The following is a 15,125-nucleotide window of genomic DNA, read 5'->3' as shown; positions in this document are numbered from 1 at the left end:
AAAAAGTGGGGTTATATTGGCTACCCTCCACTCCATGGGAGCTGATCCAGAGTATATGGAATGTTGGAAAATTACTGTCAATGCATCCGCTATTTTCAAGGCCACCTCCTTAAGTACTCTAGGATGCAGACCATCAGGCCCTGGGGATTTATCGGCCTTCAGTCCCATCAATTTCCCCAACACAATTTCCCGACTAATAAGGATTTCCCTCAGTTCCTCCTTCTGACTAGACCCTCTGACCCCTTTTACATCCGGAAGGTTGTTTGTGTCCTCCTTAGTGAATACCAAACCAAAGTACTTGTTCAATTGGTCTGCCATTTCTTTGTTCCCAGTTATGACTTCCCCTGATTCTGACTGCAGGGGACCTACATTTGTCTTTACTAACCTTTTTCTCTTTACATATCTATAGAAGCTTTTGCAGTCCATTTTAATGTTTCCTACAAGATTCCTCTCGTACTCTATTTAACCTGCCCTAATCAAACCCTTTGTCCTCTTCTGCTGAGTTCTAAATTTCTCCCATTCCCCGGGTTCACTGCTATTTCTGGCCAATTTATATGCCACTTCCTTGGCTTTAATACTATCCCTGATTTCCCTTGATAGCCACGGTTGAGCCACCTTCCCTTTTTTATTTTTACGCCAGACAGGGATGTATAATTGTTGTTGTTCATCCATGTGATCTCTAAATGTCTGCCATTTATTGCCCATCCACTGTCAACCCCTTAAGCATCATTCGCCAATCTATCCTAGCCAATTCATACCTCATACCTTCAAAGTTACCCTTCTTTAAGTTCTGGGCCATGGTCTCTGAATTAACTGTTTCATTCTCCATCCTAATGTAGAATTTCACCATATTATGGTCACTCTTCCCCAAAGGGGCCTCGCACAATGAGATTGATAATTAATCCTCTCTCATTACACAACACCCAGTCTAAGATGGCCTCCCCCCTAGTTGGTTCCTCGACATACTGGTCCAAAAAACCATCCCTTACGCACTCCAGGAAATCCTCCTCCACCATATTGTTTCCAGTTTGGTTAGCCCAATCTATATGCATATTAAAGTCACCCATGATAATTGCTGCACCTTTATTGCATGCACCCCTAATTTCCTGTTTGATGCCCTCCCCAACATCACTCCTACTGTTTGGAGGTCTGTACACAACTCCCACTCGCGTTTTCTGCCCCTTGGTATTCCGTAGCTCCACCCATACCGATTCCACATCATCCAAGCTAATGTCTTTCCTTACAATTGCCTTAATTTCCTCTTTAACCAGCAACGCCACCCCTCCTCCTTTTCCTTTCTGTCTATCCTTCCTAAATGTTGAGTACCCTTGGATGTTGAGTTCCCAGCCTTGGTCACCCTGGAGCCATGTCTCCGTGATGCCAACCACATCGTATCTGTTAATTGCTATCTGCACAGTTAATTCGTCCACCTTATTCCGAATACTCCTCGCATTGAGGCACAGAGCCTTCAGGCTTGCCTTTTTAACACACTTTGACCCTTTGGAATTTTGCTGTAAAGTTGCCCTTTTTGTTTTTTGCCTTGGGTTTCTCTGCCCTCCACTTTTACTCATCTCCTTTCTGTCTTTTGATTCTGTTTCCAATTTGTTTCCCTCTGTCTCCCTGCATTGGTTCCCATCCCCCTGCCATATTAGTTTAACTCCTCCCCAACAGCACTCACAAATACTTCTCCTTGGACATTGGTTCTGGTCCTGCCTAGGTGCAGACCGTCCGGTTTGTACTGGTCCCACCTCCCCCAGAACCGGTTCCAATGCCCCAGAAATTTGAATCCCTCCCTGCTGCACCACTGCTCAAGCCACGTATTCATCTGCGCTATCCTGCGATTCCTACTCTGACTAGCACGTGACACTGGTAGTAATCCCGAGATTACTACTTTTGAGGTCCTACTTTTTAATTTAGCTCCTAGCTCCTTAAATTCATCTCGTAGGACCTCATCCTGTTTTTTACCTATATCGTTGGTACCAATGTGCACCACGACAACTGGCTGTTCACCCTCCCTTTTCAGAATGTCCTGCACCCGCTCCGAGACATCCTTGACCCTTGCACCAGGTCGGCAACATACCATCCTGGAGTCTTGGTTGCGGCTGCAGAATCGCCTATCTATTCCCCTTACAATTGAATCCCCTATCACTCTCGCTCTCCCACTCTTTTTCCTGCCCTCCTGTGCAGCAGAGCCAGCCACTGTGCCATGAACTTGGCTGCTGCTGCTCCCCCCTGATGAGTCATCCCCCTCAACAGTACTCAAAGCGGTGTATTTGTTTTGCAGGGGGATGACCGCAGGGGATCCCTGCACTACCTTCCTTGCACTGTTCTTCCTGTTGGTCTTCCATTCCCTCTCTGGCTGTGGATCCTTTACCTGCGGTGAGACCAACTCACTAAACATGCTATTCACGTCATTTTCAGCATCGTGGATGCTCCAGAGTGAATCCACCCGCAGCTCCAATTCCGCAATGCGGTCCGTCAGGAGCTGCAGACGGATACACTTCCCGCACACATAGGCGTCCCTGATTTCCCACATAGTACATGAGGAGCATAACACGTGTCCGAGCTCTCCTGCCATGACTTAACCCTTAGATTAACTTAAATTGGCAACAACAGTGTTAAAAGTTACTCACTGATTATGGAAGAGAAAAAAGAAAAAACTACTTACCAATCACCAGCCAATCACTTACCCCCTTGGCTGTGATGTCACTTTTCTATTTCCTTCTACTTCTTTTTTGCCTTCTCCCTGACACAAGCTGCACAAGCACGCCTCTTCACGCACCTCCTCGACGCTGCTCCCGACTCAGCGACGCACCGCCCGACCTCGCAGCCTTTATAGGCCTCTCCACGCACCTCCTCGACACTGCTCCTGATTCAGCGATGCACCGCCCGGCCTCTCAGCCTTTATAGGCCTCTCTATGCACCTCCTCGACGCTGCTCCCGACTCAGCAACGCACCACCCGATCTCGTAGACCTTTATAGGCCTCACCACGCACCTCCTCGACGCTGCTCCCAACTAGGAGGAAGGGAATGCTTGGCGACGGGCATCTTGGGCTAGACGAGGAATGGGAGGACATGAGGCTAGGCAGAAAAGCACCAGATGCTGCAGGAGAGAGGGACAGGAGGGCGAGCTGCTGCCCTTCCCACAGGACATCACTCCTGCTCTGGACCTGTTCCATCAGGACCTCCTGTGCTGCATCTGAGAACCTCTCCCTGAGCTATCCTGCAATGTGCTGCTGTGTGCTAACCAGAGCTCTCCACCCCTTCAGTGGAAGTGGGTATTGAGGAGCCCAAATATACTGCTCCACGGAAATTGTGTCTAATCAACAGTTGAGTGCTAAATCTGCAAGTATCTGTTCAATACCTCCAGGCAAGTTCAAATTATGGTAATCAGCTATTTGTACCAAAACTGTGTGGCAAATCCGAACTTTCAAACAGGCCTGTCTTATTAGCACAGCACCCATTTTGCACCCTTTGGCCAAAATAACTCCCTCCAAGTCTATACCAGCCCCGACAGGTTCCATTTTTACTGTGATCCTGTCTACTGCTTTCATGATCTCAACACCAGTGTGCCTCTTTCCCTGCCCCAGCTTCAGGGCAGCTGCTCATTTGCTTCCCTGCTTGTGCTCTCCCAAAATGTCCTTTCCAAGATAGATAGGAAGATGCATTGCTCACAGTATGTCAGGAGTGTGACAGATGCACAATAGATGCAAGACTTTGTTGCTAGTGGATCTTGTGTCTTGCAGTGGTGATAATTTGGAGGACACATTCTCTCATTTAACCATGTGTCATTTTCTTGTTGGTGCCTCTATGTCTCAACTGTTTGTACTTTTTTCTGTCCTTCTGCCTCTCTTGCTCTCTTCTACATCTCCTTCCCCTTCTCTCTCTTTGTTGTTGCTCTTTGTTTTTTGCCTCTCTCTGTATTCTGTTTTGCTTCGCTCTCTTTCTCTTGTTCTCCTGCTATTTTAGGTGCTGCAAGGTTTAGGTAACATTTTCCAGTGGTGGCTATGGGTGCTGGTGAAGCAGTAAAGTAATCTGCCAAGGGGCACAGGCTGCCTTGTCTGGTGTAGGTCACCAGCTGGAGGAAGGATTCTTCTTGGGTTGCAGACTGCCAGGTCACAAATTGCTCTCGGGCCTGGCAAGTGGGGAGAAAGATCTAGGGCACAGGCTCTGTTTTCTGCTGGTGCAGGAAGCGTGACGCAAAAATAAAAAATTCAAGGGGCTGCACTGGGGTCGGAATCGGAAAGATAAGTGGGTCCAATAACAGTGGCAAAAAACATGAGTTGAGCTGAGAAGAATTTTACATTTAAAAAACCTGCACTTTTACATAGACTTGACGCCTAGTGATTTTATTTTGTGGTGAAAGCAACCCAGTAGTTGCAGAGCTAAAGCACTGGTCTCTCAACAAGCCAAAGACCAAAGTAAAGCCATTTGTTGGAGCAGGAAACAGTCAAGTTCGAGCCAGTTAAAAATGTACTTGGAGCCGCACGGGTCGAAGTTTGGCAGCACTGTGGCATAGATGCTTGTGTTTGGAAACATGAAGGTATCCTTTGATCTGGCTTCAATGTGCAGGAAATCCTGCTCGACTTTCCATCTACATCTATGCCACTTGGGGCACATAGCTTATCAGGAAGATTGGAAAGTCCAGCCAGTCCAGGCTGAGTACCTGGTTTCCTCTCCACCACGCTCCCCTGAAAAAAATTACTTGATGCCTCCTACAGCCCACTTTGTAAAGATCACTTTAAATATCAGAGAAAAAGAAATTCCTCTCAAATTGTTGGGATTCAAGGGCAGAAATATGGCCTGGACCTCTTGGTTAGTCCCACCTCTGAAAATTGTCCCACTGAGGGACCAGGTCCTATGAACTTAGGGAGTCCCCTCCCCTAGGTTCCATCTCCTAAAAGTCATTGCAAAATGTTCACAGAAAGGCCAGGACAGCTCCCGGCCAAGTTTGGCTGGAATCCCACAGTGACAGAGGGAGTAAGATGGAACGGCCACGGATTTTCAGAGCTCCTGTCTACAAGGATTGGTCCCGGACATAAACAATTGACGCATCTAAATCAGCAGGGAAACTAAATTAATTTCAAAAGGTGTATCTCATAGAGTTGACTCAAATCGTCCATAGTTACCTGTGATCAAAGATTCTCACCTAAAGGATTATAATCCAAGTTAAGGACACGGAGTTGAGAACTGTGTGCAACTGCAATCGCTAGCCGTGCCCATCCCTTCACTGTGATCGCAGGGTTAGCGCTCAGCGTCAGCTCTTTCAGACCTGAGAGAGAAACAGAATCAGTGTCAAAAGTTGTGATGGCATCACACAAGTCACTGTTTGAGAAGAACAAACACAAAGTGGAACCCTATTACATACAAAACATACAAAAACAAAGGCCCAACAAGCCTGTGTTCTACTATCATGGTGTGACCTCTACATGTCACCAACCCCAGCCGCCCCCATCCCCAGCCATGAGCCAAGCAATCTCCTGGGAGAGGCAAACAAACAGAAAAAATCCTGGAAGTGGCAATGGGCCAAGGGGAAGCTGACAGTAGGTTCCCTGCACAATTTCCTACTCCCACTTTTTGGAGTTATACGAGGAGACCACAATAATAACAGATGAAATCTACCCTTGCATTTTTAATATCCTTTATTATTTATTGACACTTCAAATATCATTTATTCATGGGTTTTGCTAATCATTTTATTTTGCTTACTGCTGGCTGAGCAGTCTGCTAAATGGAGTTTATAAATCGCCTGATCTTAGACACGCACCATCTATGGCTCATAGTTAAGTAACAGACCAATTGTGAATTCCTTTTCTTTTCTGAAATTGCTGCTGGTTAATTTCCATCCATCAGCTCAACAGCGACGATGGGGTTGCATTGTTGTCGGTTCTGAACTAGCCTGGCCGCTCACTCATCTGATTCCCCTTCTGTGACAAGCTACTGTTTGACATTATCTATCCAGTGCTTTCTTTCCCTTCCTTGGTGACCTGTTCCATATACCTCTGTATGCAGGGCCATTCTATTCTTGAAATGTGCCCGAACCATTGCAGCCTTCTTTCTTGGATCTTCTGTACAATCGTTGGGGGGGGGCAGGGGGGGGGTGGAGAAATTGGGGTCGTTTGCACCTCCTGTTAGTGCCGCCATGGGAGTTTAGTGGCGGCGGTAACCGGTAACGTCCCGCTCTCCTGCGTCGCCGATGACAACGTCATTACCATGCGCAGAGCCCTGTTTTCACCCCGGAACAAAAATTGGTCCGCGCCCCCTGAAGCTGCGCTGGGTGATGACAGCGACAGCTTCAGGGGACGTGAATGGGGCCGTAGGAGGCTCGCGGGGTGCTAGTTAAAGGGGAGGTGACAGCCATCTTAGAGAAAAATATCAGCATTTTCCCAAGCGCCCCGTTGGTGCTTTGAACTCGGGGTCCGTGCCGGGATCTAGCAGCTCGGCGCTCCACTTGAGTGCTGGGCTGGTGGCATGGCACCCCGCTCCCTGATGGCCCAGGTAGGACCTCACAGCATTGGTAGCTTGGACCCTCCCATTTAATGAAATGGAGAGCCTCTCCTCCTCTCCCCAGCGCGTAGCGCTGTGCCCCACTCCTTCTGCCTCCGCGCAGTTAGTGACTCAGAGAGGAAGTGGAGCGTATTCTTCTCCACTCCACTTTCTTTCAGGGGCAGTAACCCCAATTTCGAGAACGAGGCGGGATTTCCGTGCCTGGCACAAGAAGTCCCGCCTCGCGGATGTTACTGCCTCCAAACGGGGCGCAACGGAATTTTTTCCCAGTTGGTTCTTGTCTGAGCCATGTTCCCATTACAACATTCTTGATTCTTTGCATCCATGACACTCCTAATATTCCTCTCAACCGATTCATCTTTGCTGTTAGTATCTTTTGTCTGTCAACTTTTCTCATGTTCCAACACTCAAATCCATATAGAAACATAGAAAATAGGTGCAGGAGTAAGCCATTCGGCCCTTCGAGCCTGCATCACCATTCAATAATATCAAGGTGATCATTCACCTCAGTACCCCTTTCCTGCTTTCTCTCCATACCCCTTGATCCCTTTAGCCGTAAGGGTATATAAATGGGGATAACCATCGCTTTATAAAATCTCAGCTTTGTCTTTACCAAAATAGCTTTGTCCTTCCATATCCTGCTTAATCTTCCAATGGCAGCAAGACAAGTTTGCATTACTTGACTGAGCCTATGCACTTTTCACGATGGAACAAATCAGTTCTTTTTACTTCAAAGGAATAATGAAATTAAGGATGCAAAACAATTGGATCAAAGTTACACTCTAATCTTTATGAAATCGAACAAGCAATCAATACTTTTTTACACATGCTCATGCTAGTTTTGAGGTGATGAGTGTGAGGGGGAGGAGGTACAACTATAGGTTGTATAATCACAGAAAGACATTCCTCCACTAGCTGTGATGTATGGATCCAGAACCAAAGGAGTTTACAGCACAGAAATAGGCCATTTGGCAATCTTGTTAGGGCCGCCACTTTTCTGCTGGAGCAATCGAAAACTAACCCGTTCTCTCCCCAGAGCCCTGAACCTTCCTCTGCATCAAATATTTATTGGATTATTTACACTCACACTTTGAGAGGCAGTACAGAGAAGGTTCACGAGGTTGATTCCTGAGATTGTCATATGAAGAAAGGTTGAGCAGGTTGGGCCTATACTCATTGGAGTTTAGAAGAATGAGAGGTGATCTTATTGAAACACATAAGATTTTGAGGGGTCTTGACAAGGTTGATGAGGAGAGGGTGGGGCCGAAATTCACCGTTCCTGAAGGGACGGCTACCGCGGAGTTTGGGCGGGCGACCGATAAAATCGATGGGCCGCCGCAGTCAGATGATTTTCCCTCCCTGAGCCATATTCAGCTCGGGGTGGGGGGGGGGGGGGGGGGGTGGGGTGGGGGGTGAGGGGCGGGATTTGAGCGATGTGCACTTCCACCGGAAACAGCAGTGTGAAGCCGCTGCAAAGGAGAAGTTTTGTGCGGTAAGGGAAGAAGTGGCCAGCTCACTGGAAAACGGACACCACCTGGATTTTCGGCTATAAAAAGGTAGTTCTTCAGGCAGTGCCCCCGCCAGGTATTCGAGTCGGTGCTCGAACGCAACACTGCTGGAGTGTTGCTGGGATTGGGACCCTTTGGCAGGAAAATAGTTTAATTAAGTTTTGAGTTGAATTTAAAGTGTAATACGTTGTAGTGATTGTTTTTGCTTCATTAAACCTGCTGACTGTTTAGTAGAGGCCTGTAGGCCTCATTGTGGGCAACAGAGACCTGCTTGGCAGGGTTCACCCTGAGAATAGGCTCAGTGTTGGGAGGGCGACACTTCGTATACCTGGTCAGATGCAAGGCGGCACGCAGGAGAAGGCGTCGCCGTCAGCACCGTGCAGAAGGCAGCGTGCCATGGCTACACAACAAAGAGAAGGGCGTGCAGACATGCGCAGACCTGCAGCTAGAGAGGGTGGCCAGGAGGGAGATGGCATCAGGAGGCAGGTGAGGGATGCTGACCCCCCCTCTCCAAATACTGGGAGAGGAGCCTTTCCAGCAAGAGCCTCCACAGGAGCCCGAGAATGAGGAGGACCAGGGAGATGGCCAGCAGGCAGCTGCCAAGGGAGGTGGCCAACACAGTCGTGGGGGAAGGAGGCCATACCCTCAAAGGGGCTACAGATCTCAGTTCTCCTTTCTCCAGCTCACTGATGAGCAATGCCTGCGAAGGCTACGATTTCGGATGGAAGTACTGAGGGAGCTCTGCACTGTCCTGCGAGAAGATCTGCAGCCTCAAACATGCCTCAGGACCGCCCTCACCATGGAGACCAAGGTCACCATCGCCATGAATTTTTACAGGACGGGGTCTTTCCAGTCTGCCACTGCAGACATTGGCAACGTCTCCCAATTCTCGGCACATCGGTGCATCCGGCAGGTCACAGATGCACTGCACAGGAGAAGGGTCCAGCACATCTCCTTCCCGATGACAAGGGACAAACAGGTGGAGCAGCAGGCCGGATTTTCCCAAATGGCAGGCTTCCCGAGGATGCAGGGTGCCATTGACTGCTCACACGTTGGGCTGAGGTCTTTGTCAACCACAAAGGTTGCCACTCTCTGAACGACCAACTCGTGTGTTACCACCAGCGTCGGATCCTAACAGTTAATGCGAGGTACCCAGGCAGCAGCCATGATTCGTTCATTCTGTGCCAGACCAGTGTGCCCGCCGTCTTCACCGGCCCGAATCAGGATTGGGGTTGGCTGCTTGGGGACAAGGGATACCTCCTATCCACTTGGCTGCTCACTCCACTGCGGAACCCCAGGACAGTGCCAGAGCATGCATACAATGACGCTCATTGTGGCACCAGGTGTATCATCGAGCAGTGCATAGACATCCTCAAGCAGAGGTTCCGGTGCCTAGACCTCTCTGGTGGCACTTCCTCAACAGGTCTTCATAATTGTCGTGGGCTGCTGCATGCTGCACAACCTGACCATCATGAGGGGACAGCTGCTGGAGGTCGAGCCAGCAGTACCACCGGAGGAGGAGGAGAAGGAGGAGCAGCAGGAGGAGGAAGAGGAGGAGGATCCCCATCTCCCCAGAGCTAGGAGGCGTCCTTCTCATCGCAACCCTGAAAGGGAGGTGCAGCTGCCTCTCATAGCTGCTCGCTTCAGATAATCCCATCTACACAAGACCCTTCAGCTACCACTTTCAATGGCCATCGCAATGAGTCCTTAACGCAGAATTGCCCATTCCCAGATAAAACATCTGGCCAGATATATGTGCCAAAAATACAGATTTATCCAATTATCCAAATCACTGCAAAAACTGACCATAAAGAACAATATAATAATACTGTTATCATTTATTACCCCTGTGCATCTCACTATAACACCTGTTATGCGTGAATACCCTAATACCATGTGGTTGCATCATGGGTCTGGGAAGGCTGCTGTGGTTGTTGTCTGGACCTACAGCTGTCCTTCTACGACGCCCTCGGAACATCTCTGAGCCTGAAAAGGCCGGATGCAGACTTGCCAGCACCCTCCCGGGAGGATGCGTCCTCACATATATGGAGGTGCCTGACACATCCCCTGCAATCTCCCTCCATGCATTATGTACTAGCGGTCTGCCAGGTCTCCCCACGTCAGGAAACAGTATTCTTCTTCTGTCCTCCAGACCGTCCATCAGTGTCTCCAGCTCCATATCAGTGAGCCTGTTGGCTCTCCTTGCACCTCTTACACCAACCATCCTTCCAACCTCCTTCCACCCTCAGGGCCTTGCTACAAACCCTGGCCTTTAAAAAAACCAGGGGGCAGCTAGCCCATTAGAAACCCTTACCTGCATGCTGAATTTCTCAGTAGTGATAAGGCAGCCACATCGCTGAAAAATTCACTTTGGAAGGATTCATTAGCGCTGGAAACCATTTGTTCACTTTTGGAGCTGAATATGGGGTGGCCCAGCCATGAAATAATTTTGGCGCTAATGGCCACAAAAAGGTGGGGGGAGCACCAGCTTTGCAGCGGTACTGAATTTCCGGGCCCGTTTCTCCTCGTGGGGGAATCTACAACTAGGGTGTATAGTTTCAGAATAAGGGGTCACCCATTTAAGACAGAAATGAGGAGGAATTTCTTCTTTCAGAGGGTCGTGAATCTTTGAAATTCTCTACCCCAAGGAGCTGTAGAGACTGGGTCTTTGAATAGATTTAAGTTGGAGATAGACAGATTTTTGAATGATAAGGGAGTCAAGGGTTATGGGGAGCGGGCGGGGAAGTGGAGTTGAAGCCAGGATCAGATCAGCCATGATCTTATTGCTTCTGTTTTCTCTCAAATGACTGATCTCTTACTTCTCTATGTTGAATTGCATCTGCGTCTTCATGAAGTCTTTTAAAGTTGTCCTTGCTGTTTTCCAAACCCCTACTTTTGCAACATCAGCACAATTTCATCTTGTGCTGCTTATGCCCAAGTCTAAATCATCTAGATATAGTACAAACAAATGTAGACAAATCACTGACTCCTGGGGTACACAACTTCCAATCTGAGCAACACCCATTAATCCTAATGCTTTGTTTCCCGTCAGTCATTCATGCTGCTACATTTCGTATGCCTGATTTTTTTGTAACAACTCCCGACACATTTCAGGATGTTTTTAGCCTTTTTTCCACAGAAAGGATTTGGGAAGAAAAGTTACTTTAAATGTTTATTTTAAAAACATAATGGCCGGAATTTTCTTTCCCTGGGCGGATCAGGTGCGGACGGTTGGCATGGCAGGTCGTGACCCCATTCTTTCTTCCATCCCGCTGCAGAAATCGACTTTGCATTAATACAAAAAAAAGACTTGGATTTCTATAGCACCTTTTGCAACCACCGGACATCTCAAAGCCCTTTACAGCCAATTAACTACGTTTGGAGTGTAGTAACTGTTGTAACGTAGGAACACGGTAGCCAATTTGCGCACAAATAAGCTCCCACAAACAGCAATGTGATAATGACCAGATAATCGTTTTTTTTGTTATGTTGATTGAGGGATAAATATTGGTCAGGACACCGGGGATAACTCCCCTGCTCTTTGAAATAGTGCCATGGGATTTTTTACATCCACCTGAGAGAGAAGATGGGGCCTCAGTTCAACATCTCAGTCATAATACGGCACCTCCTGGGTGGAGTGTCAGCCTAAATTTTTTTCGTGCTCAAGTCCCTGGTGTGGGATCTGAACCCACAACCTCTGGCACAGAGGTAAGTGTGCTACCCACTGAGCCACAGCTGATACTAAGGCCAATTAAGGCTCACCCGGCTCTATTAAATGGTGGGGGTCTGATGATGTCATCAATGACGTGTTTGCAGCTGGGATATTTAAAGGAGCCATAGCCATATTGCATTTGAAGTTTCATGTAGGAGTGTGCAGTCACTTGAAACACTTGGGGACATGACTGCACAGAGTCAGAGGGCTGCATTCAGGTTCTCCGATGACTTCCTCCATAAGCTTGTGGAGGGAGTCAGAGCATGCAGGGAGGTTCTCTTTCCTTTGAATGGGCGGATGAGACCACCCCAGGAGAAAAAAAGAGCCTGGCTCCAAATTGCAGAGGAGGTGAACAACAGAGATGTGTTCAGGAGGACCTGGGTGCAGTGCTGGAAATGTTTTCCATTATCTCATTAAATCAGGAAAGCTGAGTTCAAAGCCACACTGAACTTAATCCTGCTGTGCCTCTCATCACATCCCCATCAATCTGCCTTCCCAACACTATCCTGCACATCCTTACCCAAACCAACATGCTGTGCACATCCATCCATCCCTCTCTTTCTATCTATATTATCACATCCTCATCTTACTAGCCACCCTCACACACACCTTCATCCTGATGCAATCATACCAACTAACACACAAGGAGACCACTATCATTGCCATCCCAATCCATCATAGTCTCCCACTAAAGATGTAACCCATAAGAACATAAGAAATAGGAGAAGGACCAGGCCATATAGCCCTTCGTTCCTGCTCTTCCATTCAATAAGATCATGGTTGATCATCGACCTCAACTCCACTTTCCCGCCCGAACTCCATGGGCTCCGATATTGGTGGCCTTACCGCCCACTGCCGCTTGCTGCCGCCGACTGCCGCCTAGTTTTGCTGCCAGTCTCCCCTCTGTGCCATTTTCCACTTGGGCTGGAGCGGGCGGGAGGAGAGTACCGCCAGGAACCGCCCGCTGACGTCCTCTGGCGGCCAAGTAGCATAAATGGCCTCCCGCCTGCCGAGCTGCCAAATTGGTGCAAGCGGGAGTCGGCGATGCCAGTAGGGGTAAGGACCACTACGTGGAGGCTGTTCTAACCCTGACGGTAAGTACGAAGAATGGAAAAAAAAGTTAGTGAACATATTTAAAATATTTTTTTTTAACAGCGGCTTACCTGGATGGGGTCCCCTGAATGTGTTCTGGTAGTTTTTTTGTTTGCCATGTTTTTTATTTGCAGGTCTTCCCTCCTCCTTGGACTCCGACTCCATCCTCGGTGGCACTTGCGCGACAAGAGCCTTTGCTGCTGAGATTGAGAGCTCCAGCCCGCTGCCGCCCAGATTGACGGGATGATCCATTGTTTGGCCGCCGAGCGGTACTGCCACCTCTTTTTGAGAATCTTCCAGAAAAAGTACCGCCCAGTCTCTCGGCGGCCATCAGCGGTCCTTTAGGCGAAACTTGGGCGGGCCTTAGCTTCGACAAGTTCGGGCCCCATTTCCCTTGATTCCTCAGAGTTCAAACATCTATTTATCTTAGCCTTGAATATAATCAAAGACTCAACATCCAAAGCTCTCTGGGGTAGAGGATTCCAAAGATTCACAACCCTCTGAGTAAAGAAATTCCTCCTCATCTCAGTCTTAAATAGCCGACCTCTTATCCTGAGACTATGCCCCCTGGTTCTAGACACTCCAGCCAGTGGAAACAATTTCTCAGCATCTATCCAGTCAATCCCCTTCAGAATCTTGTATGTTTCAAAGAGATCACCTTTCATTCTTCTAAACTCCAGAGAATATAGGCCCATTCTACATAATCTCTCATCATAGAACAGCCCTCTCATCCCGACCTTCATTTCACTGCCTCCAAGGCAAGTATATCCTTCCTTAGATAAGGAGATCAAAACTGTGCACAGTACTCCAGGTGTGGCCTCACCAGAGCCCTGTACAATTATAGCAAGATTTCCTTACTCTTATACTTCAACCCCTTTGCAATAAAGGACAACATACCATTTGCCTTCCTTATTCCTGCATGTTAGCTTTCTGTGATCCTTGCACGGGGACACCCAAATCTCTCTGAACATTTAAAAGTTTCACACCATTTAAAACATTTTCTGGTTTTCTATTCTTTCTACCAAAGTGACTAACCTCATATTTCCCTGCATTATACTCCATCTGCCCACTCACTTAGTCTATCAATATCCCTTTGCAGACTCTTTGGGGCCAAAATTGCCCCTCACCCCAATTGGGAGTGGTAACCTTCCATGACATTCCATTACATGCAAAGTGCAGCAGTACAGCAGGACCTGGGAGTACTTGTGCATGAAACACAAAAGGATAGTATGCAGGTACAGCAAGTGATCAGAAAGACCAATGGTATCTTGGCCAATATTGCAAAGGGGATGGAGTATAAAAGCAGGGAAGTCTTGCTACAGCTATATAAGGTATTGGTGAGGCCATACCTGGAGTACTGCATGCAGTTTTGGTTTTCATGACCAGTCTGCCATGTGATACCTTATCAAAAGCTTTACTAAAATCCATAGACACTACATCATACGCACTACCCTCATCAACCCTCCTGGTTACCTCCTCGAAAAATTCAATCAAGTTAGTCAGACACGACCTTCCCTTGACAAATGCACGCTGACTGGTCTTGATTAATCCATGTCTTTCCAAGTGAAGATTTATCCTGTCCCTCCAGATTTTTTCCAATAATTTTCACACCACCGAGTTTAGGATGACTAACCTGTAATTACTTGGTCCAATCCTTTCTCCCTTTTTAAACAAAGGTACAACATTAATAGTCCTTCAGTCCTCTGGCACCACATCTGTAGCCAGAGAAGAATGGAAAATGAGGGTCAGAACCTCTGCTATTTCCTCTTTTGCTTTTCTTAACAGCCTGGGATACATTTCATCCAGGTCTGGGGATTTATCCACTTTCAAAGCTGCTAAGCCCCTTAATACTTCCTCTCTCACTATGTTTATCTTGTCTAATATTTCACACTCCTCCTCCCTTATTGCAAAGTCTGTATCGCCCTCTCTTTTGTGAAAAGGGATGCAAAGTATTCATTAAGAATCCTGCACATATCCTGCTACAACTGTACAGGGTATTGGTGAGGCCACACCTAGAGTATTGTGTACAGTTTTGGTCTCCGTATTTAAGGAAGGATATACTTGTTTTGGAGGCTGTTCAGAGAAGGTTTACTAGGTTGATTCCGGAAATGAGGTGGAGCTGAGTCCATGATCAGATCAGCCATGATCTTGTTAAATGGTGGAGCAGGCTCGAGGGGCCAAATGGCTTACTCCTGATCTTACTTCTTATGTTCTCATGTTCCGCCTCCACACACAGATTTCCTTTATGGTCTCTAATAGGCCCCACTCTTTCTCTAGTTATCCTCTTGCTCTTAATGTATTGATAA

General features: G+C 47.7%; 1 protein-coding gene across 1 annotated transcript in view; it reads right to left on the bottom strand.

Moving 5' to 3' along the window:
- lrrc73 (leucine rich repeat containing 73) overlaps window positions 1-15,125 on the bottom strand; it is a 176,217-nt gene that overhangs the window by 58,084 nt on the left and 103,008 nt on the right. Inside the window, exon 3 of the mRNA XM_070884608.1 lies at window positions 5,150-5,272. Coding sequence (XP_070740709.1) covers window positions 5,150-5,272 — 123 coding nt within the window. The remainder of the gene's footprint in view (window positions 1-5,149; window positions 5,273-15,125) is intronic.

Source organism: Pristiophorus japonicus, chromosome 7 (assembly GCF_044704955.1).
Source record: "Pristiophorus japonicus isolate sPriJap1 chromosome 7, sPriJap1.hap1, whole genome shotgun sequence".
Lineage (NCBI taxonomy): Eukaryota > Metazoa > Chordata > Chondrichthyes > Pristiophoridae > Pristiophorus > Pristiophorus japonicus.
Note: the sequence above shows the minus strand (reverse complement) of the source record. Positions and strands in the feature narration are given on the sequence as shown.